We start from the raw sequence: 26,284 nt of genomic DNA on the forward strand, positions 1-26,284 counted from the left end.
AATCACATCACATTTCGATTTTTTTCTTTTTCTTTTTTCTTTTGTTTTGCTTGGAAGCATTTTACCAACATCTCCCACGGCTTAACATCTCCATTTCGATTTTTCTACGTTTAATCTTTTTGCTCCTCTTTTCTTTTCCTGCGAAATCGCGATGCTTTCTGTATAGTTCTGTCTAATTTCATTGGATAACGAACAACGAATTAAGAACAGCTGCGATCTCAATGGACCAACAAAACCTTGGCGTGCAGAGTTTTGCCTTAAAGGAACGGACCGTGAACTCATTGATTTGCCTTTGTGTAATTACATCTGGGTCTCGATGTTGGTTCGATGGCCATTTGATTTTTCGAGTGTTTTTCGTGCTTCCCTTTTCTCGACGCACTTTCAAAACTCGATTTCAACGCGTTTCTTGATTTTGATCGTCGTAAGACGGTGGAAATGTATAGTGGGTCGCTCTTTTCTTGGCGTTCCAGATTCAATGCAGTCTTTTCATCTCTAACGGCAAAATTCATGTTCTTCTGCATCGTTCTCAGCCTTTACATGGACAGGACATAACAAACAGAGCGACATTGCAAAAGGGACCTAAATCAGATCGTGCTCGACTCATCGTAACATGGCCGTAGTGTTCTCGACATGAGGCAAGAAAGCTTCCGGTTCGACAATTCGAACCTCGGCCGCGGTTGAGCGGACGATTCGCCGCCTCCAACTCCCCCGCAGATCTTATCGACCGGCATCCCCATTTCCCCTGCCAGCCTCGCTGCGTCATCTTCTCCGCCAATCACTCGATCGAAGCAGATGTACCTCCCTGATGCGGTGTTGATAATCGCCTCAAACACGCACACGTGCGCATCCGCCAGCCTCGTCACGTCCACCGTCGCTAATACCCCGTCCGAGTACATTTCACTGGCCCCTGAAATCGAGCCGAAGACAAAACACCCTTCAGCTTGAGATGAATGAACTGAGAATTTACGACTTAAGTTAACCACATTGCAACGCATGAACTGTTAAAATTGGAGGGCATGTGGCGTACCCTTAAGATATGCAATTGTGGCTGTTGGATTTCTGCTGATGAATTGAGGACCAGTGACGAGAGCAGGGCAGATTGTGGCCAGCTTAAGTCCCCTTTCTTCGGCAATCTTCCATGCAATTTTCTCAGCCTTGAGCTTGCCTAGTGCATACCATAGCTGCAATAACGAGATCATTAACGTTCTCCTCTCCCGGAATAATGTTTTTTTCAGGACAAATATGTTGTGTCTAGCGCTAAGAATACCTTCTTGTTTGTGCACACGGTCTCGTCGCTCCAGCAATCGGGGCCGATTACATTGGAGAGGTGATTCCGCGCAGTATCTCGCCACACGCAAGCCAGGAGAGACGATGTGAGGACGCACCTTCTCACCGACGGTGTCCTCGCACACGCCTCCATCACGCTCTCACTCGCCTTCACTTCTATCTGCGCCATTGCTTTCTGCAATGACAACAAGAACGGGGTTTGGCATCAGACTTTAGAGTGTAGGTAGGGGTTATAATCGAATATCGAGCTAAAAACTTGCGAGTCCATGGGATTATTGGCCAAGGAGGAAGTTGAGATTGAACGAAGAAGCAGGAGACCATGATCTTGCTCGCATGAAATCCAGATCAGTCCACATCGGTCAATTACCATGAAAACCACAATTGTCAGCAAGCACGACTTTACTCAGATGCGCGCGAGCAACTACTCGAGAAAATCGACTAGCTATCTAAATGTTCCTGAACAAAAAGGAAAGATTGGATCACATACGAATTCCCATCCGTGAGATGACGGATTCCGGAACTAGAGTCAGATTTCTACCTAACCCGTCCATTTCTCTTCCCTTTTTTCAGACGTTGGAGAAGGTCGTGGAATTCATACCGAATCAGGAACACATTCTAGAAGTTATCGAGTGTTGAATGAAACCACGATTGAAACCAAACTACGCTGGGGGTCGATCCTCTTCTTCAAGTCTTCCAAAGGTAGGCGGAGAAAGAGACCTCTATAGCTATAAGTAGCTCACTTGCCCTTAATGCGACATTGACGCGAGTAATGGGATGACAAGGACCGAGCCTCTCGTTTAACTCCGACCAACCCAATATGATGGGTTGGTGGACATGTTTTACCACAGATGTGTAGCGGACCCTAAGAGACTCTGCACGTTCTGCGACTATATGATTCGACGGATTAAGCGTTTATCCTACGAAATTAATGCACAAAACCTGTTCTTCAGGTAATTCGCGGAGCTTTATCGAGCCATGACGTACGTTGAATGTAATGTGCACGGTACTAATAGCAGATAAGACCGTTCATAATGCGATTAAGTTAAAGACCAGCAGAGACCGAGGCAACGAGGAGACAGGGCAGCATGAGAAACTTACGGTGTAGCCAGAGAGCCCGGCCGGATCAGCAAATGCCGAGGTGTGGAAAACCCCGGCGCACCCTTCGAACGCCTTGCAGAGGCTCTGCACGTCGCCCAGCTTTGCCACCACGGCGCTGAAATTGCTCCGGGCGCTCCCCATCTCGCCGGAGGTCTCCATCTCCCTCAGCTTCTCCACGTCCTCTGAAAAAGTCAACCCACCCCACATGCCCCAATCACAATCAGCATTCCTTAAAGTAAAGCTATGACATCAGCTACGAACATTAGCTTAATGGAAAGTCACTCGTCAGGGCAGCCCCTGAGCCACGTCCTCGGATGTACAGACGGTCCGAACAGGAGAGATCATATTATAAGACAAGGAAATTAGACCCCGGAAATTAAGAAAATGTCGCAGCACAGTGACATCGACCCGATTACTCTAGGGCCGGGTCGCAGCACACATATGTATTTCCCATCGGGACTGCAGGCCGCCTTCATCTTTCGATTATCGAATTCCTTATTTAATTCGAACTATTGCTGTTCGACCAACGGGGGATATAACAGTCGTTGTATCTCGGGCCATCTTGGAGGGTTACATTGAAGTGTACCAAACGGAATCGGTGCGTGACTTGACGCGATTCTCGGCCCTTTCCTAGATCATAACCCATCTTTTAACTTGCCATTCAATAGAAAGGAAACCCCAATGTAGATCAAATAAACAGATTCTAACTTAATAAAGCTGTTCGATAATCTCTAACCACTTTCATATTTTTTTAACTTATCTTTGCCTCTTGAAGTTATAAGTAACGAAAATATTTACGTGGCATCTTCGCAATGCTTACGAAAAACAATAAAAAAAGAAGAAGAGGTGAACAGGTTTGTAGGCCAAATGGTACGATGCGAGGTCGTTTTCGTTCGCTGTCAATTTACCCTGGCGGAAGCCGTCTGCCACGCTTCAGTTGCCATCGTCTCTGCTGCCGATGCTAACGTTGCCGACGACATCCATCCAGAGGCCGAGAACCAAACCAAACGGTGACAAGAAAACGAATCCTATTTGCCGAATGTGCAGAAACAACGAGACAAAAAACAGGAAGAAAGAGTGCCTGTCGTGTCGTGCCACGTACCTTCGTTGTCGACCAGGATCCGAACGGAGTACCCGCGCAGCAGGAGCCGGTTCACCACGGCCCGGCCGAGGAACGACACCCCGCTGGTGACGCAGACCGCCCTCCCACCGCCGTCCCCGTCGTCGTCATCGTCCCTCGGCGCCGGCCTGGGAGGAGTGGCCCCGAGCCCGTCCTCGTCCTTCCTCCGGTGGACGGCGGCGCACGCCAGCAGCATGCGGCGGAGCTCCTCTATCTCCGCCCGCGGCCACTCCTCCGACCGCACGATCCCCATGCCGCTCCTGGACCCAAAAAAAAGAAAACCCTCGACCTTTCGGACCCGAAGGGATACGAACACCAGTGGTGGCGAAGACTGATACGCAGAGACCGAGTCAGAGAGAGAGAGGGGGTAGCTTTTCGCTGTTCCTGTTTGCAGTACCGGCGGCGACTGAAGGAGGAGGAGGAGGGGAGAGAGAGAGAGGTTTTTGCTATATTCTGATTGTTGGGATGTGAGCGTTTTTGCTCTCTTCCATCTGCTTCTTCTTCCTTGCGGAAGGGAGGGTGGTCGATAGGGGGGGCTCTGGAACTTGGAGAGATGATATATGCCAGCATTAGTCGCTGTCATGCAAAAACGACGCCCTTTCCTTTCCTGCCCTTTCTCTCTCCCTTCTTTTTTTGTTAACAACTCTCCCTTCTTTTTTAACTCTTCGGTTTTTTCTTCCTCTTTTTTATCACTTCTTTAGTGATTGCGTGTCGCGGCTCGGCTCGCGTGCGTGGGCGACAGCTGGCTGCCTGCTTGAGCCGCTCCCACCCAGTGGGGAATGCTGCTGAAGGAGTCGAGGACGGCTTGGCTCGCAAGCGGTGGCGTGGCTTGGCTCGGAGCCGGTAAGTGGCGCGGGCGGCGGTGTGGAAGCTTCTCTCTCACGTGTTGAAGGGCCGGTACGCACGGGGGGGCCAAGCTACGCACGCGCCACCGGTTTCCGGGTTAGTTGAGGCGCTGCGCTAACGTGACGGGGCTGTCCTCTCCGAGGGTCCTCTCATGGCCAGCTATTGCCCCTCGGGCAATCGCGACCGTTGGATAAGGCGAGTTCCATTCGAGCCTCGCGTCATCGACGGCGGGAATGTGCTTAATTCATGGATGGGGACTGGTTCTAATCTAAGGAAGAGATATGCAGTCTTATCTCTAGCACAGGACCTATGGTTTGGTGATCTTTCTTTAATAAAAGAAAAAAGAAAAAAAAACCGAGACATGTTATAAATTTAATTGCAAGTGCCGTCCACATGATGGAGTTTGGAGGTAATCATGTCAAAATCATCGTAGTTATCGGGAATCTTTTTATGAGTCAATATAACTTTTTACTTTAAAATATATATTGTCATAAAAAAAAAAAAATCCCCACTTTCCTTTTTCTTTTCTTCCCTTCCTATAATTTCTTTCTCTAGTGGAAATTGTCTAAAAAAATATATATATAAAAATTTCAGTTGGGACGTGGAAGAATTCCATGGCAGCGTGCAAGTTTCCGACATTAGAGTATGAAACCCAACCTTGACTATGTCAATAATTATTTAGCTTCCTTGCGAAATCATGCCTATATAAATATATATTATATTAATTATTTTCTTGCAAGTTAAGTAAATCTTGAGACCGTCCTTGAATTGCACTATTTCTAATTTGCTTCGGTCTTTTTGAATAATTGGAACGAAATAGGACAAAAAATGGTGATTGAGCATTATAGAAAATGCTCGGGTCTTGTTTTTATTCTTACATTATCTACACATATTATTGAATAGTCCAATGAGGAATGGTGGTAGAGGTCTGACTGACTAGTGGATGGCAATAAGTATACTTGGCCAATTTTCAGGCCTCGGAAACAACCTGCCCATCTCTCTTCCTCATACACTAGCCAATGGCCCCAACCATGAATTCCTTCGTTAGATTGTCAGCCATCGTTGTGCTGACAAAATTATCCAAAATATCTTAAACCAATAAAACGACCACTGAATCGGTCATAAATATCTTAATCGTGTCAATTAAATTTTAAATATCTCGACGATTTGTAGATTGGCCATAAATCGCTTATGTGGACACTAGCCGATCAGACTGACATGGATACCTTTTAATTTTTTAAATTAAATTTGAAATTTGTATTAATTTTATTTTATTTTTGTTGTTAATGGTTGGTGAGAGGCTATCGACCACGGGTGAGGACCACAACCCCTTGTTTGGCCATGCCATGTAGGCCAATTAACATCAACAATAAGTAATTTATGATCAAAATTGACTGAAAAGATTTAATCGACAAATCATCAAAAGATTAATGATTAAATTGGCCATCGTACAATACAATAAGAGTAAAACTTTTTTGGACAACTTTCTCTCATTGCGCATCAATTCTTGAACTTCGAAAATTTATGGATTATTTTGTAAACTTTGATTTTTATAGCATGAACCATTCTAAACTAGTCTATTTTGGCCTCATAATTAATGAGAAAATTACCCAAAAAAATCTTAAATTTATTGCAATTTTACCAGAGCCAACTATGTTGCATAGGACAGCCGGTATTCATATTAAGGATTTTCGATTAAAATCAGTCAGATTGACTCGATTGATCAAATACGAAAAATATTTAGAATTTAATTAGCACAATTAAAAGGCTTAGCACTGGATCAGTAAAAGTGCAGAAGATTTAAGGTGGTTCTGAAAAATTTTCTTGCGATCTATGCGTTCCATCTTCGCCATCCGAATCATATTGCGATAAGTGTTCGCTAAGGATCGCCATTTGACACGATCGCAGGCGGGCCTATGATCGACTTGAAAGCAGGTCTCGCATGCGAATCGCGACTCCGCCACCATCTTTCACCTTCTCAGCTCAGACATGCTCGGGAAATGGATCATCCGCAGTGAATGCTCGGTCGATTTGGGCGAGAATCCGCGGCGTGGCCCCCCCCGGCGGGCGTGCGAGACGTGGCTCAATCGATTCCGAGCAACGAACCTACCACGTTCGCCCTCCACATGCGGCCACGAAGGGCCCCTTCGATCCACTCCCCCCTCTCCTTTTCTCGTACCAAGATCGCCATTTGATTTGGGGGGCCTCTCCTCCCTCTCGTGAGCGACTGAGATTCTTCACGTGTTTCCCGAGCGGCGCGAGGCGATGGATGGGGGGGAGCGTTGAAGAAAGCGCTGGCGAATTTTTGGAAGGGCGTTTGGGACGGGCGACTTGGCGCTCCGTGATCGGTCTGGGAGTACGTTTCTCCTTTTTCGAGGACGCTGGAATGTCGGGGCTCGTTCGATGGAATCTCCGAAGTGAGCGCCGAAAAGTTCAGGTGATGAACCGAAGTCATCTAAGTAGTGAAGATGGAAAATGAAAAGTTGCTATGATTGGATAATGAGTTTTATTGCTTTTCTTACCAAAATGGAATAGTGAGTATTATTGAAATACTATAACTATAACATAGTGGCAACCATTTTCCATTTTATATCAGGAAAATTATTAAAAATAATCGTAAACCCATTGCATTTTGGCTAAGTCAATCATAAATCTTTAATTTTTATTAATTTAGTTATAAACCTCTTGAGAATTTATCAATATAGTTATCACGGTCAATTTTGATTAGAAATCAAATCACTAGCGCAACGTCAGCAAGCCCATAAGGATGGACGGTATTAACATGGATAATTTTTATTTATTTATTTTTAAATTATTTTATTTTTCTTTCTTTCTTTCTTTTTTGCTACAAAGTCTGTCAATGATCCTAGTTGGCAACCCTTGCTAGCCACTAGGTGAGGGCTGTGAAGCTCTCGAAATAGGTCTGTGATTAAACTAGCCAAATTAAAAAAATTATGACTGAATTGACATAAACGTAATAGTTTTAAAATCGAATTGGCATAAACATCAGGTTCATGACTGGTGCAACCTGTATTCAAGACCAACTCGTTTAACCAAGAAGATCCACGTTTATTCAAGATCGACAACACTCTTATTGAAAAATTCCTCATCGATAAAACCTCATCTTTTACTTTTCAAAAAAAACTTATCATTTCCCTTACATCAAGACTCGTTGGGAGAACCATCAGCATTGAAAATATTGTACATTTAATAGCTTCTAGTTTATATGTAACTTATAGTTTCTACACTCGCTTGATTTTAGTCTCTTGCTCTTCTTTTGTATTTCTATAAAAGGTCGTCAAACCTTTGTAAATTCCAGACCGATTAATGAAAATTTGCTTAATACAATTACTTGAATCTTAAAGAGTTCAAACCCTTTGAAAACTTAAAAGATTTTTCTTCATGCTTGAACAGTCATCCTTAAAGAGTTGCAGCCATCAATCTTGAAGAATTGATGCTATTTCAACTTTTTTGGAGGCCTAGAAGAGCAACCGTCGAAATTTCTATCATTTCCTTCATTTCATCTATTCTCATTTCACCCACTTCCATCGAAGTTCAACAAGTCTGCAATGCTTGTTTGGGAATACTCAAAACAAGGAAGTTGTAGAACTTCAAGTCTCCGTTCTTTTGACTATGGAATCAGGTTATTTTGATCTAAATTGACAAAATTATGCCCACATTCCTGAGCTTGCATAGAATAGAAATTTCCGTTTAACTTCGTGACTAAGTTTTGATATGTGTGAATCATTTTGATCTTATTGTTTGAGTGGCCGACCTTGGGCTACATCAATGACTTTATTAGTAAAGCGTTCTTACTTACCATGTTAAGACATTTTGGACCATCAATCAATTTAACTATCATATAATTGGTGCTTATTAAATGCACTATCTTCTCATGGGGGATTGAAGTAGAGACGATTTCATTTTAGGAGTGGATTTCAACTCCCATGCCTTGTAAGGAATCAGGGCAAAAGTCTTAGAGTGAGTATTAGAGTAGGATTAGAATACCGACAAAAAAAAAAAATGCACTTAGTGACATCAGATTTTTTCCCACTTTTTTAGTGACATAAGATGTTGAAAATTGTGATTTGCAAACAATTATCTAATAGAGCATTCCAGTCAGTCCATCGAGACATGGACGCAATAGCCAGTAATTATCGACCCACCTGCTCAATTTGGGTGAGGCCCACAATATCTTTTCCATATAAAACTGAATCACTTATATATAGAATGTCACCATGGGACAAATGTCCTATCTACATTAATTTGAATTTCCTTAAGAATCCGTTAGGTAATCAGTAAAGGAAATGACATAATCTTTAACGCAATGAATTTTTTAAGACATGTAATTTTTTAAGACAGATGACATAATCCATTAGTTTTTTTCTTTATCCAAACTTCCGCCGCGTACAAATTTTGAATGCGTAAATCCATGTAGAACTTTTCATAATTTTTGTGCAGTTTGAATAAGATTTTAAAATTTGGCATGAAAGCAAAAGGTTGTGTTTTTGCTTTCTTAAAAGTATAAACAAAGAGGCCCTAATTATACTAGATGATTATTAATAATAGTTAATATTTCTTTTCTTGTATAGTTTTAATATATCAGCATTAAAAGTCTTTAAAAAAAAAGGAATGGAAACGGGGGAAACACCATTCCTCCTATCGATGGGATGTGGTAATTTTCATTCCAATCAAGCATCCAATTTAGTGTCGCCCAAACAACTGAGGCAACCATCTACAACAGGGTAAATTTTAGCCCTAGATATAGAAGCAATTTCTTCCAAATTGACCTCAATTCACAACAACGTTTGGTTGCAATGCTTCAGATTGGTCTGCGACAGTGTTATAAGGCAAAGAAACCAATACGCATTGCGAATGTAAAGTACCTAATCTCACTAAGTCATTTCAATGTTTGGAATTCGACATCTTTTGGACAATGCCACACATTGGTCATTTGTCATCCATTTGATTTATCATCCTATCTCGATATGATTACAATTCATTGCTTAATTCTGAGATGATGTTTTTAGTGTATTTAGTCTTGAACTATGATGGATTAAATTTATTGAAGCACGCGAGAGGCAATGAAAGTTGATGGTTGATGTGAATCAAATAAAACCATTCTTGTGTCACGGCCTAGAAATTTCCTATGAACGAAAGACCATATTAAGAAGACTGGGCCAAGTTTCTAGGGTTTCTAGACTATTCTTAAAGGTGGACGATCAAGAAATTGTACTGAGCTTTAAAGAGTACGATCTCATATCGAATGTCAATCAATTATTAGAATAAGAGGACTATTGTATAAATAAGTGCCCCCTCTCATTTGTATCATCCAACACTCCAGCAATAAAAATCATTATTTCTCATAGCTTCTAGAAACTTTCTCTCTCTATAATATGAGAGGGTCATATTTGGGAAAAGGCGAGTCCAAAATTTGGACTCCAAATCCCAAGCCATCCGCCTGTGTGCGTCGAACAGTTTCCACCTGGACAACGTTAGACCGACAAAGAATTCATAGACCCGTTAAGAATCGAAGCCCATTGTTCATAGGCCGACAAGAATCGAAGCCCATTATTTATCTCTCTTGATCTAGGAAGCGGAAAGCAAGAAGAAGAAGAAGTACTTCACGAACGGAATCGCCTGTTCTTTCTGTGCTCTTTCTCTTCTCCGAAGAAAGCAAAGTGGTCGTCCAAGTAGAGAGTGCATGGGTAGTTCGGTGGCTGAATTTCCTGTGCCCCAGAAGACGCTCGCGCTTGATATCAAGGTCAGTCCACTCCCTTCGAATTCAAAAGTTTCTTCAAGGAGAAAGAAGCTGGTTGTTCTTCGTTTCCATTTCTTCACGTGGGTTTGGATGGATTCTGTCTGGTTTTGGGTCGCCGAGTTGTTCTTCTTCCCAAAGCTCTAGATGGGTTTGTATTGGGTTTGTCGTTTTGGGAATAAACAGGATCGTTGTTTCCTCAATCGCTTGTGTTCACTTTGATGCTGCGTCGATGTCGTGATTTTCATTGTAAATGGTTGTTTGTCAACTGTTGGCGTTGCTCAATTTAGCTGGTTCGTGTTTCGTGGCAGGGGAACAAGACGGATCTCGTAATTTGCAGGTACGATGACCATATCATGGTGAGTTAGAGACTCCCCAATTCCTGGTTGCAGTTTTGATGGCGGAGATGTTGTTTCAAACTGCAAAAGCAACCCTTTTTTTTCATTTTTTTCTCGGGTGATCCTAATGAAATGATTCTTTTAGGTGATTGTCACTCAAATAGGAGCGATGGGGACGATACTGCACGCCAGGTCTGTTTATTATATCTGTATGTTTCGGTTTTGTTCATAGGGCTGTGGTTTTGGATTTGTTGAATTTTGCTATGTTTTGGTGTGGGCATTCCTCTGCATCTTCGTTTGGTATCTGGCTATAGTTCATAGAGAAACCATGAGAAGTGATGATGGTATATTTGAATGCTCAACTAAAGTCTGAGCGAATCAAGTATGTTTTCTTATCAACACAATTGTCTTTTTATCGATTGCAAAGCTTTGTGCTTTGGTAGAACATCTGAATGTTGGATTTCCTGAAAGCTCATCTTCGGCTGGGTGTTCTTTGTACGTGGGATGGTGTAGCAGATTACAAACGCTGAAATGTTTGATCTGAATGAGAATCAGGCTTGGGAGAAGATAGATATAAGATGAAAACTGATGCTACAGAACAGATATCACAGTATCTTTCTGGATATTATTCGGTTCATAAAACTTGCGTGTGCTGTTTTGCCAAAGAAATGTCAAAAGCTTACATCATCTGACTGAACTAATTTCTTGAATCTCAGGAAGGAGGAAGGTGTCTCAATCGATCCTACTTTTAACGTCTCTGTTGTATTTGGTAAGCGAGATGAGGTGAGTTAGTATAATGGCAGCGTGTTTTTCCTTTGCTTTTGCTTGGAATTGATGTGAGCAAAATTTTTGCAGCCGATGATGGTGGCATGTGCTCGTCAGCTGATTGAACATATAAGGTAATTAGTATATCCCCACATAGCCTCACACAGATAAGTCTGGCTAGGTATATTGATTTTTATTTCTGCAAGTATCTATACACATGCCTGTGAATGTGCTTGGCATGACTTCAACAACTGTTTTAGCACTGCACAGATTAAAGTACATCATGTGATCTCATGCTAGTGACAGCGGTAACTTCACATTTTTTATGCAGAATTACTCTTTTGACTGACATTTTTACGTGTTTGTGTACTCAGTAATTCCAGGGCCTCTAGGCAATTGGTGCTTTCTCTGGGTCTCAAGGATCATTCCTCGGTACTGTCTACATGTGTATGACTTACATTTGAATCTGATCAAATGCATTTTCGCCTCCCTTAAATCATTTAATTTTGCAGGAGACGCTGAAAGGAGTTGTTTCTGCTGTGATTGAGAATCGCCTATGGTAATTGCTTGCTTGAACTGAGCATACCATGTCCTTCTCATCAGCACTTGCAGCAGTTAAACTTGGGCAAGAATCCATTTAATTGCAGCACCTGGCAAACATTTTTCTTGCATATGCTGGAATTAACCACGACTTTGAAGAGGACTCTTTGGTTCTGGACTTTCCTCGGCTATAGGATTATAGTTCAAATTGCACTTATGATTTTCATCTGTTTCGATACTGGAGAGCTGAGTAATGAGAAGTATCGAGAATTTATCCTTAAGGTCAGCTTTTTATATGATCCTTCTCTTATGTGTCATCATTTTGGTATGTTGCCTTGGAACGAACGCTTTCCACAAACCATCTTGATCTTCGTAAAAGTGTCTAAGAAGGTGGCTGTTAGAAATTCAATGCACACCCAGTGTGGAGAGGCCAAGGTCGCTTGTCCATTTTGTAGCATGAAATACTCATTTAGGCAATGGTTGGTTCAGAGGAATCAGCTCTCTGGAGCTTGTGCCTTTGGCAAGTTATGCCTGAGATTTTGTGACCAAGTCATCTGAAGATGAGTAGCGGTGCCCTAAGTGAGTGGGGGCTGCTTGCGATTTCAAATTGATGATGAAAGATGAGTAGCGGTGCCCTAAGTGAGTGGGGGCTGCTTGCGATTTCAAATTGATGATGAAGTGCTTTTACAAAGTTGATCCACTGGTTTCCTTAATTGGCTGATTATGGCATCAGTAAACATCCGTTCCGATTTTAGTTGTGTGTAGGGCTCTTATAACTCCGGTCTTGGCCATGTGATGTGTTTCAAGATTCATGATGCTCAAAATTTCTTTCCCACCCTAGGAAGACCTCTTTGGTTTTTATATTTTGCTCTTGATGTGAGACTGATCATCGAGATTTACACCTAGTCAGGAGTTCATGGCAGCTGTTCGCCTACTCTGTTAAGCCTTATGCAGGTTCCAAAAGCCAGGGTAGGAAGCAGGACAGACATACTGAGGCAAAGCTTCAATTAGCGGCCACGAAATATAATTGCAAAGCGATAATAACAGATCGTCGTTTGATATGTTCGTGGTCAGAATCAATACCAATACATTTGGCTCGTGCCCGCCCCAATGTTTGAATGTGCACTGGACATACAGTGCTCATAACCAACCATGACTGCCCAATATGAGGCCTGGCACATCATCCCCCACCCCCGTCATCCTCGACTGAATTTCAAGGCACGAATACCTTTCAAATATAAGGGCAGCAGATCCCATTCTTAGAATGTCTATTACTCAGAAGGTCTGATTTGCAATAAAAAGAGAGCTCTTCTTGACAGAAGTCAGAGATAAAACATAAAAGGGTGATGTGGAAACAAATTACAAGGGAATTAATTCAATTGCATCATGGACCGACTGGCAACTGTCTACAAGCGGGAATTCCGTATTGTGAGTAGGGAGCAAGAACAAACTTAATTACGGAGACGGGGGTGTATCTGCTGTATCTTTTAATAAATTTACATGTAAAAGCGGCAACTCGAGGAAAGACGTCTCAAAACTTTGGTGGGTGGGAAAAGTACATGTACAATCGGGGAATGAGGCGCCGGTCACTTGCTGATCACCCAAAACTGTTGCCGTTAAAGAATAAGTTGAAGATGCGAACAGCATCATGCTTTGGTCATCCCTCTTATCCTCTTGTCTCGGTTTGTCAAAGCATTCAGCTGCTTCTCCAACTGTAAAGCCAGATCATAACTCGGTGAAAACAGTACATTATATGGTGAAACAGGAAGAGTACATTTCAGCAAGTGGGCGTTTTGGAACATCCTAACGGTCGTAAGTCAATAATCACAAACGATGACAGGTACAGAACACAATGCAGTGCTTTGATTTGAAAGGAAAAACTCTTGGAACAAGAGAGGTAACAATACGAAGGTTCTGATGTTATAGAGGTCATGCTGTATTCAACTAAGTTTCTCACCTGGGCATTTTTCAGTTTCAGGTTCTGCAACTCCTCAACAAGGCTTGTGACACTGTTATCCACAAAGTGATTTTACAGAAAAAACATTTTAAGCAAATACACTATCTATGAGCAGCTACAAGAAAATTTGTGACAGATAAATGAAATACGAACATACCATTGCTGCAGATGGGCAAACTGGGATTGCAATTCTGTTTCTCTCATAGAAGAACAAGATACCTGTGAGTCACAGATTTATTGCAGTATCAAACTAAATGGCATCTTATATATGCTAGTGCATATTATATATGACCTTCAAAATGGGAAAGCAAAAGGAAAAGGTAAACGAAGTAATAGATGACAAAGATGGTGGCCTAAGTCAATTCAAAGGTTAACTTGGAAATTGACAAAATGAAAGGTACAAGGCTTTTTCAGTGCAAGCCATTTAGTCCGCCATGAAAAATTGTGCCGAATTTTACTACAGAGCAATCCCACAACCTTCTGATTAGAGGTAACACTCCCTTTCTCTAGCAACTCCAGTTCCTTTTCAGGTGATAAGCAAAACCCTATTGGGAATCAAATGATATTTCAAGTGCATATCAGATGACATGCTTTGTCCATTGCAGGCTGGCGGCAGTCTTTAACACCAAAAATTGTAGCTTCGAAGTTCTTAAAACTGAGATTTGTGCTTAAATTACAGTTTAGAAACTACATGGGAACTGTGATTCTTGCATGTCTTAAGACAAGGAGATGACCTGTACCTGCAGAGAATTGCTGGTGCCCACCTCAGCCAAGTCCCCTTGATTACCTGTTTCACATTAAATGAGAAGCAGATACCTACGGAATAAAATACGAAGTATTCACCAATGAGGTCTGTACCAGAAATTTGCTCCGCATATTTGATAAGCTTAGTGATTTCTTCCTGTCATGCACTTCATTCTTTTAGCAACTAACAAAATTATAGAAGACAAATCAGAGCATAGCACAAGTAGACAGATACCCTCTGCATGACGTTCTGCTGCAAAATGCACTGCAATGAAGGGAGAAGGGCGGCTGCCAAGTTTGGGGTCATTGGACTGGATGAACCACCACATGCTAGGCCAGAGGAGCAGTTCATCATACCCTGAATGGGGGACAACCGAGAAAGTTGTTATTGAGCCATAAAGACTTAGTTTTAAGGATTTCAGCTCCGAGTATCATGGAACTGCATGAATTTGGATGTTACGAGTTTCACAAGCTATAAACTTTTGCAAGATGGGAACAGGGGAGGCGAGTGTTTAATCTGAAACTTCAATTCGAGATAAGTAAACATTTGAGCTGCAGAACTCAGATACCACAGAGCTGGGACTTATACCAGATAAAAAATAGGTAGATAAAGTGACAAGATCAACTCAGGTTTTAAGCGGATTAGGAAAAACCAACTCTTTTTAACAATTAAGAAAATAAAAGGCCAAGTTGGGACCAGAGATGACAACCAATTACCTTAGGACTAACATCTGCTGAAGTGACCTTAAAACGGCCCCTACATTGGATAACTGCTCCTTCTGACATATCCTCTGCTGTACATTAGAGATTACAATCAATAAAACTGATTCTCTTCACCTGCCTGGAAAAACTATCATTTATCATAACAAGAGCTCGAAACCACCATAACTTACCAGGTGACAAAGAATTAGTTTCTTTCCTTTGACGATACAACAGAGGCCCACTATAGTTTCGCTCAGATTGATATTTTGGTTGCAAATGGTCCCTGAGATCGCATTTAAAGAACCAAACTTGATAAATTTCATGCTCTACAAACAGATATTATGAAAATCATCTTTCTCACACCATGCCGTAGCCATGAAGATGCTCTCTCAATAGTTCACCCAAACAAGCAGGGAATGAAGTTTGTTAGGGGTGGTTTACTTTCAAATCCTAAGAGTACTATGAAGCATCACAGCCAGCAAAACCAAGATCCTTTCCAGTTTCAAGTCCTACATACTGCATACCCTGCACAGGATATAGAAGTTTTCTCCTCCATAACTTATACCTGTCTTTTCTTAAGCACTAATGTCTTCTGCAAGATCTTGAGGCCATCATTAAACCAGTATGTGTCACCTTATCCCCGATTAGCATCATACTGTGTTGTCCCTAAGGAGTCCCCTCACATACATGACTTCAATAAGATGTGGAATAGTGTCAGAATTATCTCACCAATCCCCTACCAAATCAACCACATATAAAGGCTCCAGCACACAAGCATCAAGCCTTTTTTTTTTTTTTTTAAAAGAAGGGGGAATCTAAGCCTGAGAAAGGCTGCCACAAAAGGCAATGTAATATTTTCTTTTCTCAGAAGAATAGAAACATCTCATATGAATGCATCCATGCATTCCCTTCTACTATTCCCCAAAAACCGACGCACGCAATAGAACAGCTCATACAAATGCCTCTATGTGCTCCTCACTATTATTTCCCATAAGCTGACATGTATTTTAAGTGATTACTCGCATTGAAAAATTAGGAATTTAGCAAAAGGAAAAAAGGAAAAGAAATAGGTTCAAGTTAGCAAAAGTAACCTGTCCCCATTGTCCATCATCTTCTTAGCAGAGGCAACAGTATCCTGTATTAATGGACCACTTAAGAATTTCTTATGATTTGGAATCTCCTGACGCAGTAAAGAGCTACTCCGTGCAAAATCATCATCGTTGTTGACATCATTTTTACCGGTATCCTGATGGACAGCTCTCGGTGAGGATTTCGTGGGAAGCTGTTCATCAGAATCTAATCGAGCATCATCCCAGCTAGGACTTGTATTTACATCGTCCTCACCAACATCAAAACACTCTCTGCATCAAAAGTGAATAATTTTTATGACCAAAATGAATGCATGGAAAACAACAAGTACAAAGCAAGATAATTTCATCAGGCTGAGAAGCAATGGCACTTAATTTCTTGGGAGAGGAGGCATATGAATACTCAGGAAAACATGAGCTGCATGGAGATTGACAGGGGAAGGAAAATGAACATGAAGGAGAGTAAAAAAGAATAAAGATAAAGCAATCATACTTGAGTGCTTGAAGTGGTTTCATAGGAAATGAAGCAAGTGAGCTCTTCAAATCATGAAGATCATTTAAAGCGTCCTGGAACAAAAGGTTAATAATATTTATCAGGAGAAAGTAGCTAAGGGAGCTCCTGATAATTTTCAAAAGAAAACCATTTTACAATAAATAGTTCAAAGCACCATGATCACATGTATACACAGCAGAAAAGGTGATACCTCCCGACCAGATGCAGTGTTTGAATGGTTGACCATCTCAGGTGACATTCTCTCAGTGAATCTCCCAGAACCATCATGTCTCTCCTTCTGCTTTATGGATGCATGAGAGTCTTCAATATTTGGGACATCATCATTTTCCTGAATCTGACATTACCACATGTCAAGAAATAAGTCTCTTAGCAATTAAAAACCTTATTTTAAGTGATCGCTAATATAGACAGTGGACAGGAAATAAAATACTCACAAGGGCAGCCTGACATTTCAGATCTTCAAGGTTGAAATTCCATGCACTAATTCCTCTTATGTATTCTTGCTGCAGCAAACAAGTAATTTGTAGTAAACCATTGCAACAAAAGAGCAAGCATCTAAGCCAGGGATATTTTGCAGTGCTGCATGTATAGCAGCATAGATGAATTAGCAAATCCTTCTTCACCAACTTACTAAGGTTGAAATACAAGACCACTATTCAAGCATCACTTAAGTGGGGAATTAAAAGAAAAAGAAAGAAAAATGTGCATAAGCAATACTTAAGCCATTCAGTCCCTGTTGGTTGCAATAAGCTATCCTTCAGCCCTCTCATTTGTAGTAATGAAAATTTTGCATGCAGGTCATTGACTACTCATTACTCACAAGTCATGAGTGTACAAACAGCCTCTAAAATTTTACACGAGTTAGTCAAATGGTCCTTGAACATTTAGAACAACTTAATTAACCTCCAAGATTCTCATATGCAGCAGGGTGCACAATCGAGTTTTGAGTGGGAAACCTACATCAGTTTAAAGCAATAGCTCATTCATGATTTACCTACTTATAAAAAAGGAAACAGGATTTAAGTCCAGCCACTGTTTTATTTATCTTTTGAGTAATGTACATTTCTTTTACTTTAAACCATGTACTTGTCCAAAGGGCACAAAAGATCTCCTTAAGCACAAATGCACAAAAATCATTTCAGGAACCACTTAAGCACCTTTTCATCATATTCAGTTCAAAGCAAATCTGTGGAAACTTATTGCACATTTGTTTGGAATGATGTTTAGTTTGGACTATTTACTTACTGTAAATCTTGTGGTGTACGCACTTGACTTCTTTTTTACAATAAGCACTTGAAGCATTCATAGCACATTAATATTGACACATAGAATAACATGTAGTTTTTCCATAATATTCCAAAGTTTGAATATTACTGTAGAGCTAGACAGGGAAGTAAAAAAGTTCTTTTGACTTTTGAAAAGTCTGGACAAACAACCCGAAAAAGCAATGTGCTGAATTGTTCCGCATTCTGGCCAGATCATGTTGCATGCAATCCCACCTTTTGCTTATAGTCCTTACCTGAGATAATTGCTCCTTGTCTTCATAGAGAGCTTTATTCTGAACAAGAAGAGCAGCTTCTTGTGCCTGAATAACCGAAAAACATCAGAGCAGATGCACACTTGCTTGGGAAAGGCCTCATGACACAACAGACTATAGATTGCCAAAGTTAGGAGTAAGAGACCTTCAGCTTTTTAAAGCGCTCACCCAGTGGAGCAAGGCCCTGGACCAGGGTTCGAGCTAGATAGTCGGCAGAGCGGGCATGTTTAAAAAAACTGTGCTTCAGAAGCTTCTCTGAAGTAGGACGTTTCTTGGGGTCCTTCACTAAGCAAGCGGCTACCATCTCTTTGAAAGACTAATAAAGTAAGGCACCATTAGAACCACACATGATCACAGTGATGTAACTACAATGATTTGGTATGCAACATCATTTTGTGTGGATAGACACACCTTTGAAAATCTCTTATCTCTCTCATAGTCCAGGCCTGGAGGTGCATTTTGTAAGGTCATCAGCAGAACCTACAGAAAGAGCTAAAGGTGTAAGAAAAGCTAAAGCCCGCATCTTGTCCATGTCCACCAGTCTCAAAAGCCAGAAAAGGTTTACTTTCATTGGCGGATACTTGGAAAATGGGGCGTGCCCATGCGCAAGTTCAAGTGCTGTTATTCCAAAGGACCAGATGTCTGCTCTGTTAAAGAAAAACAAAAAATAACTTAAGTTCAATCACAAATAAAATCAACTTTAGGCATTAGAAACAAAGGGAATAAAAAGGAGGGGGTTGCAGACAATAGCTTGCACTCACTTAAAGTCATATCCGTGTAATTGTTGCATGACCTCAGGAGCCATCCTGAGAGGATAGAAGGCAGTTAAGTATATGATAATCAATCATACTACTGAAAATGCATTTGCCTTGCAAAATGTGATGATTCATCAGACTGTCACATTGCATTACAAAAATTTAGAGGCAAATTTACCAGCATGGAGTCCCAGCAAAGGTATTTCGTGACCGTTGTCTATCTCCTGTATCGAACATGCAAGCTGACACTCCAAAATCTGCTAACTTGACCACACCTTTGGAATTGATTAATATATTCCCTGCCTGCATTTGTGTGGGTGAGTATTGATAACATAAGAACAGTACATTAATATAGAAAAAAAGCCATATGAACTGGATCAGAAAAGACAGTGCGGATAGCAAGCAAAGTACCTTCACATCCCTATGAATATGTCCATGAGCATGGAGATATGCAAGTGCCTTGAGAACCTCCCGCAACAAAGTGGAAATAGCCGCCTCTTCAAGACCTTCTGGGTAAGCAGATTTCATAATGTGAAGACAGGATCCTCCATCCATGTATGGCATGACAACCCAAAGGCTGTGGCCAGCAGTAAAGGAGCAATGTGCATGCAATAGATTTGGATGATCAATCAAACTCATTGTCTGTACCTCTCGCCGGATACCATCCTGTGCAAAGTCATGAAAATAATGCATCGAATGGGAAAAAAGGAGATCATCATTAGAATATTTACTTCAATTTTTTCAATGTTGAAGGAATTATATAGTAAATATATTTCTGACAATATATCTTGCAACAGAAATTACAGTTCATCACTTGTCTTTAAAATGTAAGACAAATCTTATTTAATAGAGAAAACTGTTTAAGTACATGAGGAAACTTGTTTTCAATAATCTTAAACTTAACTCAAAACATCTTCAGAGCTCAAACATGTCTTCACATGGCAAAGGAGAAAATAGACTACTCCAAATGTCATTTCATCTCAAGCTCTTACATATCCGCTTACAGCTAATGAAGTGACAAAGTAAATGAAAAGCCCCAATCCGCATTATCAAAGTTAGTCCAGATGAAAATGTCTTTAGAGGTTACAGCTGATATTCAAGAGGACTCAGCTCTCTCACATGATCACAATCAATGTACAATCCCCCCCCACCTTCTCTATTCTCTTCCTTTTCTCTCCCCACCCCCAACCCACCATGATTTCGACATGGTTTTTATGACTCCAAGCTGCACTCACACACACTTGCAAAATAAAAGTTATGTTGAATGGTATACATGATAAAAAAAAAATTATTGGACATGCAAAAGTAGATGGTCTAAACTAAAGTAAAATATATATAAAGAAAAATAGTTCTATTTGGAACTTTTATGCAACTAATATCTCTCTCTTTTGACACATTTCGTAAATACACCAGAACATCTACTGAATTAATATGTCTATCTTGGCATCAGATGCTTATGGACTTCTTAGCTTCACCTATTGACGATATCTACTTGTATGTGCCTAATCTCATCTTATGTTCATTTTAATTTTTCACCACACCAGGACATGAATATGTGTTTATTATGTCATTAATGACCGACACAAGGTGTACACTTCTGTATAGTTTGGCTAGTAATACATAAGAGGTACCAGAAGATGATGCAACGAAACTTTCTTCTTCTTCTTTTTCTAGTTTAACCACCCAATTAGGGCCAGTTTGTGCCCCTTTTTTTGAAGCAGCACTCAATTCAGTTTCTCACCAATTTAAAAAATAATAAAAATGCATTTATACACTAAAAATTTCAAATGATTATAAATGCCCTTATATGTCTATATGCAGGTATATTAAAGATAAGAGGTGCTTAGCATTAGATAAAATTTGAATCTCAAAACACTAAAAGCAAAGCAAAAGCCAAAACTCGAAAGTAAAAGTCAATCCCATGTGGAACCTTGATAGCTACCAAAACTAATTAGTCTAGACAGAGATTAGCAGCAAAAGTAGACAAGTAAGAACTCATTGCCCATTCTATCCAAACAAAAAAATACTTATTAGCATGGTTTCTATGCATGCAAAATGAGTTAATAAAAACAAGAGAAGGAAACTGAAATAATGTTGCAAAGTATTCCATCCAGTTATATCACATTTAAAGTACAATATAATTACTATCGAAAAGGTACCAAAGCCACTTGGAATGAGAATATACAAAAAGAAAATCTCAACAGACCAAGGAGAAAGCAGAGCACATACCAGATTATTATAACACCTCTCAAGATCAAGCACCTTGATAGCAACTATCTCATTAAGTGGAATGCAGAGAGCTCTGTAAACAGTGGCACTGACACCTTCACCAACTTCCTCATAGAGCTTATAGTCCTTTGCATTGAGGGGGAACTTTTTATCTGGTGTATGCTCCATGGTTTCTTTTGGACCATAAACCTACTTTTTGAAAAAGACGCACAATACGTAGACTCAATAGCAAAGCGCCAAATTGTGGGGTTTCTTCCAATTCCAAAGCATGGCTCCTTTGTTCAGCATAGAGAGACAAAAGCTTCCGGTGACTCCATTAAAACGATTACAGACCGAGCAATTCGTATGGTATGCACAACCATCCAATCCTAAAATCACTGGCTTGTCTCAGGAATTATATACAAAGTGTAAAGAGTGCTTAGGATTTCTCTTACTTTGAGAAAAGGAAGAGACTGCACATTTTCAAGCAATTTAAGAAAGTGTAATAAAGCAACCAACCCCAGAAGAAAGGCCTAATGCTGTGGGAGTTTCAGCCCAGGCAAGGCAACAATTACTTCTACTCATAACAGTGTCCAGCCAATCACCATTGACACTTCTCTCTAAACAAAGAAGTATATCCTCTAGATGGGACCAATGTCTTCTGCAGCACTGCAGTCCACCAAAGTCCAATCCTGGTGAAATCTGCAAATGGAATCAAGCACGTGCTGGAAAGAGATGCAAACCCCAGTCCAGGCAACAAGTGTTAGGAAAATCATACATAAATGCAAGAAGCGAGATTGTAGGTTTAATTAATTGGAAAGACATAATAACGCATGCACATGTACAAGGTTTCAAATGACCAGAAGAGGAGTCAATAAAAGAGAAAACCCATCATGCAGATGATAACACGAGGCTAAGGCAGTAATCTCAATGGGATTAGATAAACTTGATGAATAAAAGAAGAATTGGATAGAAATTCTCATAGGTGAAGCAAATTATACCTAAGTTTAGGATACTAGAAAATAAACACAAAACGGACTACATTACTATCTGAAGCTACATCACTGTATAAAATTGCTAGGTCGACATATTACATAACTAGCAAGAAAATTGCTGAAACAGCAACTCTAAAAAGCTTATATGAACAAGTGCTGAAGTTTCAAGTCATCAGCCATGACATAAGTTTTAACTTTGGTGTTTATACATTAAAAACTACAGTTTAATCTACTATGAGGTCTTGGACCAAGCAAACTACCTACAATAGTCTGCCCAACCATTAGGCAGATGTAATTCCCTTTCGGAATATACTTTAAATCTGGGCAAATGGACATATCATCATTAGGCTAACTATATTGAAGGCCGTTTGTCATCTCCCTTCTCTGTCCAACCTTCATTCTACATCAAAAAAGCACAGAAAACAGTGGACATTGTCTGGGACTTGAACTTCTGAATATGCCTCCTAAAAAATTATCAAAATTCATAAAACCATTTTGTTAATGAGTATTCTGGGCACTTGTTAAGCATACAAAATAAGGAACAATTCACTTTCCAAAACAATACTCATGCCATGAGACAGCCAATGCATTGAAAGTTACAAATTTTCCTTAAATAGTTGCTTAACAAGTGCACTTGGCAAAATTGTTAACGAAATTTTATAAAATTGTTAGATTGACCAACTATTTGCACAATAGCCTTTTGTCACCTAAATGTCATGTTATCTGATATCTTCCAACAAGTCTAATCATTTTCAGGTCCACATTACCAATACATGAGTTCACTTACACTGCCTAAGGATATTCTCATGCTTGTGCTTCAGTGCCTTTACACCCTCAACTATCCCCCTCCCCGTGAGGCTTGGACCTCACTCACAAACTCATTGTGTTGCTACGATGTTCTTGGCACACTAGTCAGTGCCTCACACGTATCAATCTGTTCAATGTGCAATTCCAAAAGCCATGGATGATGACACATTGGATTAGCCACCAATATGTCAAGCACCATCAACCCATGGTGACAAAGAATGCAGGATCTGAATGGCCTCCACACTGAGAGGCTCCACAAATTTGATATCTACCATGACACCAAGCTCGACACACTAGGTAAAGTACCCCTTAAAAGAAGTGCATTGCATTGAGCATTGGAGTTGGCTACTAACTCTTGACTTATGCATCAGACACAATCTCCTTCACATGCCAGAAGGGTCTTGGACATCACGCCCGAATTCTCTTTAAAGTTAGTGCACTTAAAAAGACGAAACCTGGCAATTACTTGGTATGAATATACATTGCTAAGTCTCAAGTACACCGCAAACAAAATCGACTCGCATGAACTGGCTCCAATTGAGCATGCTCACTGTAAAGAAACAGCGAATCTGCAATTAGCTTCATCCCGAATATTATTAGGAACAGGAACCCTATGCTCGAACTGGTACACGAATCTCCTCCTCAATACACGCTCAACAATGTACACCTCTCCCAGAGATCCTCAGTCGGCACACAGGACAAGAAGCGAAGCACAAATCCAAATCAAGCCAAGCATGTCATCGAAAGAACTCAACCCCAATCGGGGGAAATACAAATCACCCGCATCACGCACAACGACAAGAGAAACTCGCGAATCGAGAGGAGAGCGCAGATCACGGACCTAGAGATTCGAGGCGCCGGCGGCAAAGTTCCCACCTTTTCGCGAAGAGAGGAAAAGGGTAACCCTCGACCGACGGCGGCGGCGGCGGCGGCGGCGACGGCTTGGCAGCTACTATTCAACTCCTCCAGAGATCTCCTGCCCCAGCTGATCAGTCAGTGAGAGCTGGCTTTGTCCCCAGAAACGATCGTCCGTCCGTTCCCTATATATCTAATCTAATCTAATCTAATCTAATCTAATCTAATCTAATCTAATAATCTCCACGGGATCTCTCTCTCTCTCTCTCACATGCAACGACAGCAATAAATGTGGAACATGGGTATTGGTCTTTAACCATTTAACCGTCGATTCTGCAGTCAATGAGTTGAATCGTTTTTTCTCCCCCGGCTGTAAGAAGAAGACCCAGAAACCTCGGAGGAGTAATAAAAAAGTCCCCGTCCTTTCTCGAGACGCTTTCTCCTTAAACGGAAACGGAAGCTCGATATGGCGGTCAGATACGGCGCCGACGCCGGGTGCCCGAAAGCGGGCCCGGAACGGCCCCTTTTCCCACTGGGCCCTTCCCCAGTCCGGCCAGGTCGCGGCGGCCCGCGATGTGTGCTGGGCCGGAGGGAATTTTTTTTGTGCCTTTGGGTTGGGGCCCGAGCGTTGGCCCTGTAGGACGTTTCGCTAGACATCTGCCGGGGTTTGGACTTGAAGCGTGAACGTCACGTGGATCCGATTCTAACCCGGACCAGCTGAGCTTTCACTGCGAGGAGGGGGTCGAGGGAAGGAGGGAGTGAGCCGCGAGCGGCGGTGGCGGCAGAGGCTGGAGGGCACGAAGGGGCGGCCAAAAAGCTATGGCCCGTTGCTCGTTGTAGAAATGATCTCTAATTGTATCAATGACTACATTTGTGCAACAAATTTAGTACAATATGTAAAGATGGAGTTATATTAGGGTTTATATCATAAAAAATCCTAAATTTATACATTTATAATAAATTTATTTTCAATAACCTCAAAAACCTCCAGATTTATACATTTTTAATTTTTTTTTTTGACCATCAAAAATCTCAAACTTGTATATTTTTTACAAATATACCATTCATTAAAAGATTAATACCACAAAATTAGTAGAGTAAAATTTCGAACCGGTGCACTAATCAACTATCACACGTTATCTAACTTAACGATTTGACAATAAAATAAAATAAAAAACTAATTTAGGATAAATTTGTCTCAAGTGTATTAGTTTAACGTAAATTTATCAAATGTATACTAGTTTGGGAATTTTGATAGGATTTTTGGTTCTCAAAAAATTAGTTTAAGATAAATTTGTCATATGTATACCGGTTTAGGATTTTTCGTGATATTATCCCATTATGTTATTTGACTATATTAAAGACATCTCGATGGGTTGATCTTACTCGATGCTCATAGTTGGGAAGTTCCGTGATGGTTTACGAACTTGAACGGATTTCATTTATTTGGTGGGTCAAGGTTTCTTTGGTAATATTCAGCTTGCGAGCTTCTTTGTACTTGTGGTGACTTACCAAGTACTTCTAAAATGCATCTCAACGACCGCGTTCTTACAGTTACAGGTCAAGTGATTATATGAGGAGAAGAAAATGAGCTATGTATATTCGAAAGTTGATGGAAGTGGGAAATTAATGGAGAAACGATTTTTTTTTTTTTTTTTTTTTTTATCTTATTCATTTACTCTCGACTTTTGCTTTGTCTTTTACAAAAGTTGATGGAAACCCACTCCCGAAGTGGGAAATTAATGGAAATGTGACAAAAGTTTAACACATCCTTTTTTGGAAGAACATAGGGAGGGAGGGAGGGAGGGAGGGAGAGAGAGAGAGAGAGAGAGAGATTGATAGAGGTGCGCGCCCTTTGACTTCTTTTTATGATAAGCATTCGAAACTTCCGTAGCATATTAATATTGATTCATACAATAACATGTAGTTTTTCCATAATTTTTCTGAAAGTTTGAACATTACTGTAGAGCTAGACAGGGAATTAGAAAATTACTTTCGACTTTTGACAAGTCCGGACAAACAATACCAGAAGGCGATGTGCTGAATTGTTCCGCGTTCTGGCCAGAACATGTTGCCTGCTATCCCACCTTTGGCTTTATTACATAGGGAAGCCATGGTCCTTGTCTGCGATAATTGGTCCTTGTCTTCATAGAGAGCCTTTATTCTGAACGAGAAGATCAGTTTCTTGTGCGTCCTGAAATATCCGAAAAACACGTCAGAGCAGATGCACGCTTGCATGGGAAAGGCCTCATGACACAACTGACTATAGATTGCCAAAGTTAGGAGCGCAAGACCTTCAGCATCTGAAAGCAGGGAACGTTAAGCATCTGAAAGTGATCACCCAGTGGAGGAAGGAAGGCACTCGAACTG

The 26,284-nt window shown here is 40.9% G+C and overlaps 3 protein-coding genes across 7 annotated transcripts; 1 reads left to right on the forward strand and 2 right to left on the reverse strand.

Annotated features, from left to right (window-relative positions):
- Positions 1–453: 453 nt before the first annotated feature.
- On the reverse strand, positions 454–4,052 carry LOC104419251 (cinnamoyl-CoA reductase-like SNL6). The gene is made up of 5 exons (XM_010030859.3): positions 3,488–4,052; positions 2,386–2,567; positions 1,268–1,462; positions 1,028–1,181; positions 454–907 (listed from the first exon to the last, which is right to left on the reverse strand). The coding sequence occupies exons 1-5, from the start codon at positions 3,756–3,758 to the stop codon at positions 585–587; spliced, it is 1,125 nt and encodes a 374-aa protein (XP_010029161.2). The 5' UTR covers positions 3,759–4,052; the 3' UTR covers positions 454–584.
- Positions 4,053–9,782: 5,730 nt separating this feature from the next.
- LOC104419252 lies at positions 9,783–12,024 on the forward strand. The gene is made up of 7 exons (XM_010030860.3): positions 9,783–10,115; positions 10,421–10,468; positions 10,593–10,639; positions 11,164–11,230; positions 11,303–11,346; positions 11,587–11,644; positions 11,725–12,024. The coding sequence occupies exons 1-7, from the start codon at positions 10,056–10,058 to the stop codon at positions 11,773–11,775; spliced, it is 375 nt and encodes a 124-aa protein (XP_010029162.2). The 5' UTR covers positions 9,783–10,055; the 3' UTR covers positions 11,776–12,024.
- A 953-nt stretch (positions 12,025–12,977) lies between these two features.
- On the reverse strand, positions 12,978–24,337 carry LOC104419253 (serine/threonine-protein kinase BLUS1). 5 transcript variants are annotated; one of them, XM_039301671.1, is made up of 22 exons: positions 23,901–24,336; positions 21,777–21,982; positions 21,279–21,646; positions 19,461–19,715; positions 19,228–19,352; positions 19,056–19,100; positions 18,860–18,941; positions 18,706–18,774; positions 18,440–18,610; positions 18,277–18,342; positions 17,192–17,260; positions 16,948–17,091; positions 16,737–16,810; positions 16,247–16,516; positions 15,347–15,438; positions 15,171–15,247; positions 14,689–14,811; positions 14,568–14,610; positions 14,444–14,496; positions 13,867–13,928; positions 13,710–13,761; positions 12,978–13,464 (listed from the first exon to the last, which is right to left on the reverse strand). In XM_039301671.1, exons 3-22 carry the CDS (start codon positions 21,444–21,446, stop codon positions 13,399–13,401), a joined length of 2,106 nt encoding a protein of 701 aa, XP_039157605.1. In that variant the 5' UTR covers positions 21,447–21,646; positions 21,777–21,982; positions 23,901–24,336; the 3' UTR covers positions 12,978–13,398. The 5 variants fall into 5 exon arrangements, with proteins under 5 accessions (XP_039157605.1, XP_039157608.1, XP_039157604.1 ...); XM_039301674.1 differs by having other exon boundaries at positions 15,171–15,244; positions 21,279–21,982; positions 23,901–24,337; XM_039301670.1 differs by having other exon boundaries at positions 21,279–21,982.
- Between the last annotated feature and the right edge of the window lie 1,947 nt (positions 24,338–26,284).

This window comes from Eucalyptus grandis, chromosome 9, assembly GCF_016545825.1.
Source record: "Eucalyptus grandis isolate ANBG69807.140 chromosome 9, ASM1654582v1, whole genome shotgun sequence".
NCBI classification, from domain to species: domain Eukaryota; kingdom Viridiplantae; phylum Streptophyta; class Magnoliopsida; order Myrtales; family Myrtaceae; genus Eucalyptus; species Eucalyptus grandis.

What these genes read in the sequence shown, in the direction of transcription:
- LOC104419251 (XM_010030859.3), bottom strand. Translation starts at nt 3,758, where the DNA reads ATGGGGATCGTGCGGTCGGAGGAGTGGCCGCGGGCGGAGATAGAGGAG. An exon ending in GATCCTGGTCGACAACGAAG is followed by an intron (nt 2,568 to 3,487) that starts GTACGTGGCACG and finishes TGACTTTTTCAG; the next exon opens with AGGACGTGGAGAAGCTGAGG. An exon ending in CCGTGTGCACAAACAAGAAG is followed by an intron (nt 1,182 to 1,267) that starts GTATTCTTAGCG and finishes TCGTTATTGCAG; the next exon opens with CTATGGTATGCACTAGGCAA.
- LOC104419252 (XM_010030860.3), top strand. Translation starts at nt 10,056, where the DNA reads ATGGGTAGTTCGGTGGCTGAATTTCCTGTGCCCCAGAAGACGCTCGCG. An exon ending in GGTACGATGACCATATCATG is followed by an intron (nt 10,469 to 10,592) that starts GTGAGTTAGAGA and finishes TGATTCTTTTAG; the next exon opens with GTGATTGTCACTCAAATAGG. An exon ending in GGGACGATACTGCACGCCAG is followed by an intron (nt 10,640 to 11,163) that starts GTCTGTTTATTA and finishes CTTGAATCTCAG; the next exon opens with GAAGGAGGAAGGTGTCTCAA.
- LOC104419253 (XM_039301671.1), bottom strand. Translation starts at nt 21,446, where the DNA reads ATGGAGCATACACCAGATAAAAAGTTCCCCCTCAATGCAAAGGACTAT. An exon ending in GCAATTCTCTGCAGGTACAG is followed by an intron (nt 13,929 to 14,443) that starts GTCATCTCCTTG and finishes TGTGACTCACAG; the next exon opens with GTATCTTGTTCTTCTATGAG. An exon ending in TGAAACTGAAAAATGCCCAG is followed by an intron (nt 13,465 to 13,709) that starts GTGAGAAACTTA and finishes CTGGCTTTACAG; the next exon opens with TTGGAGAAGCAGCTGAATGC.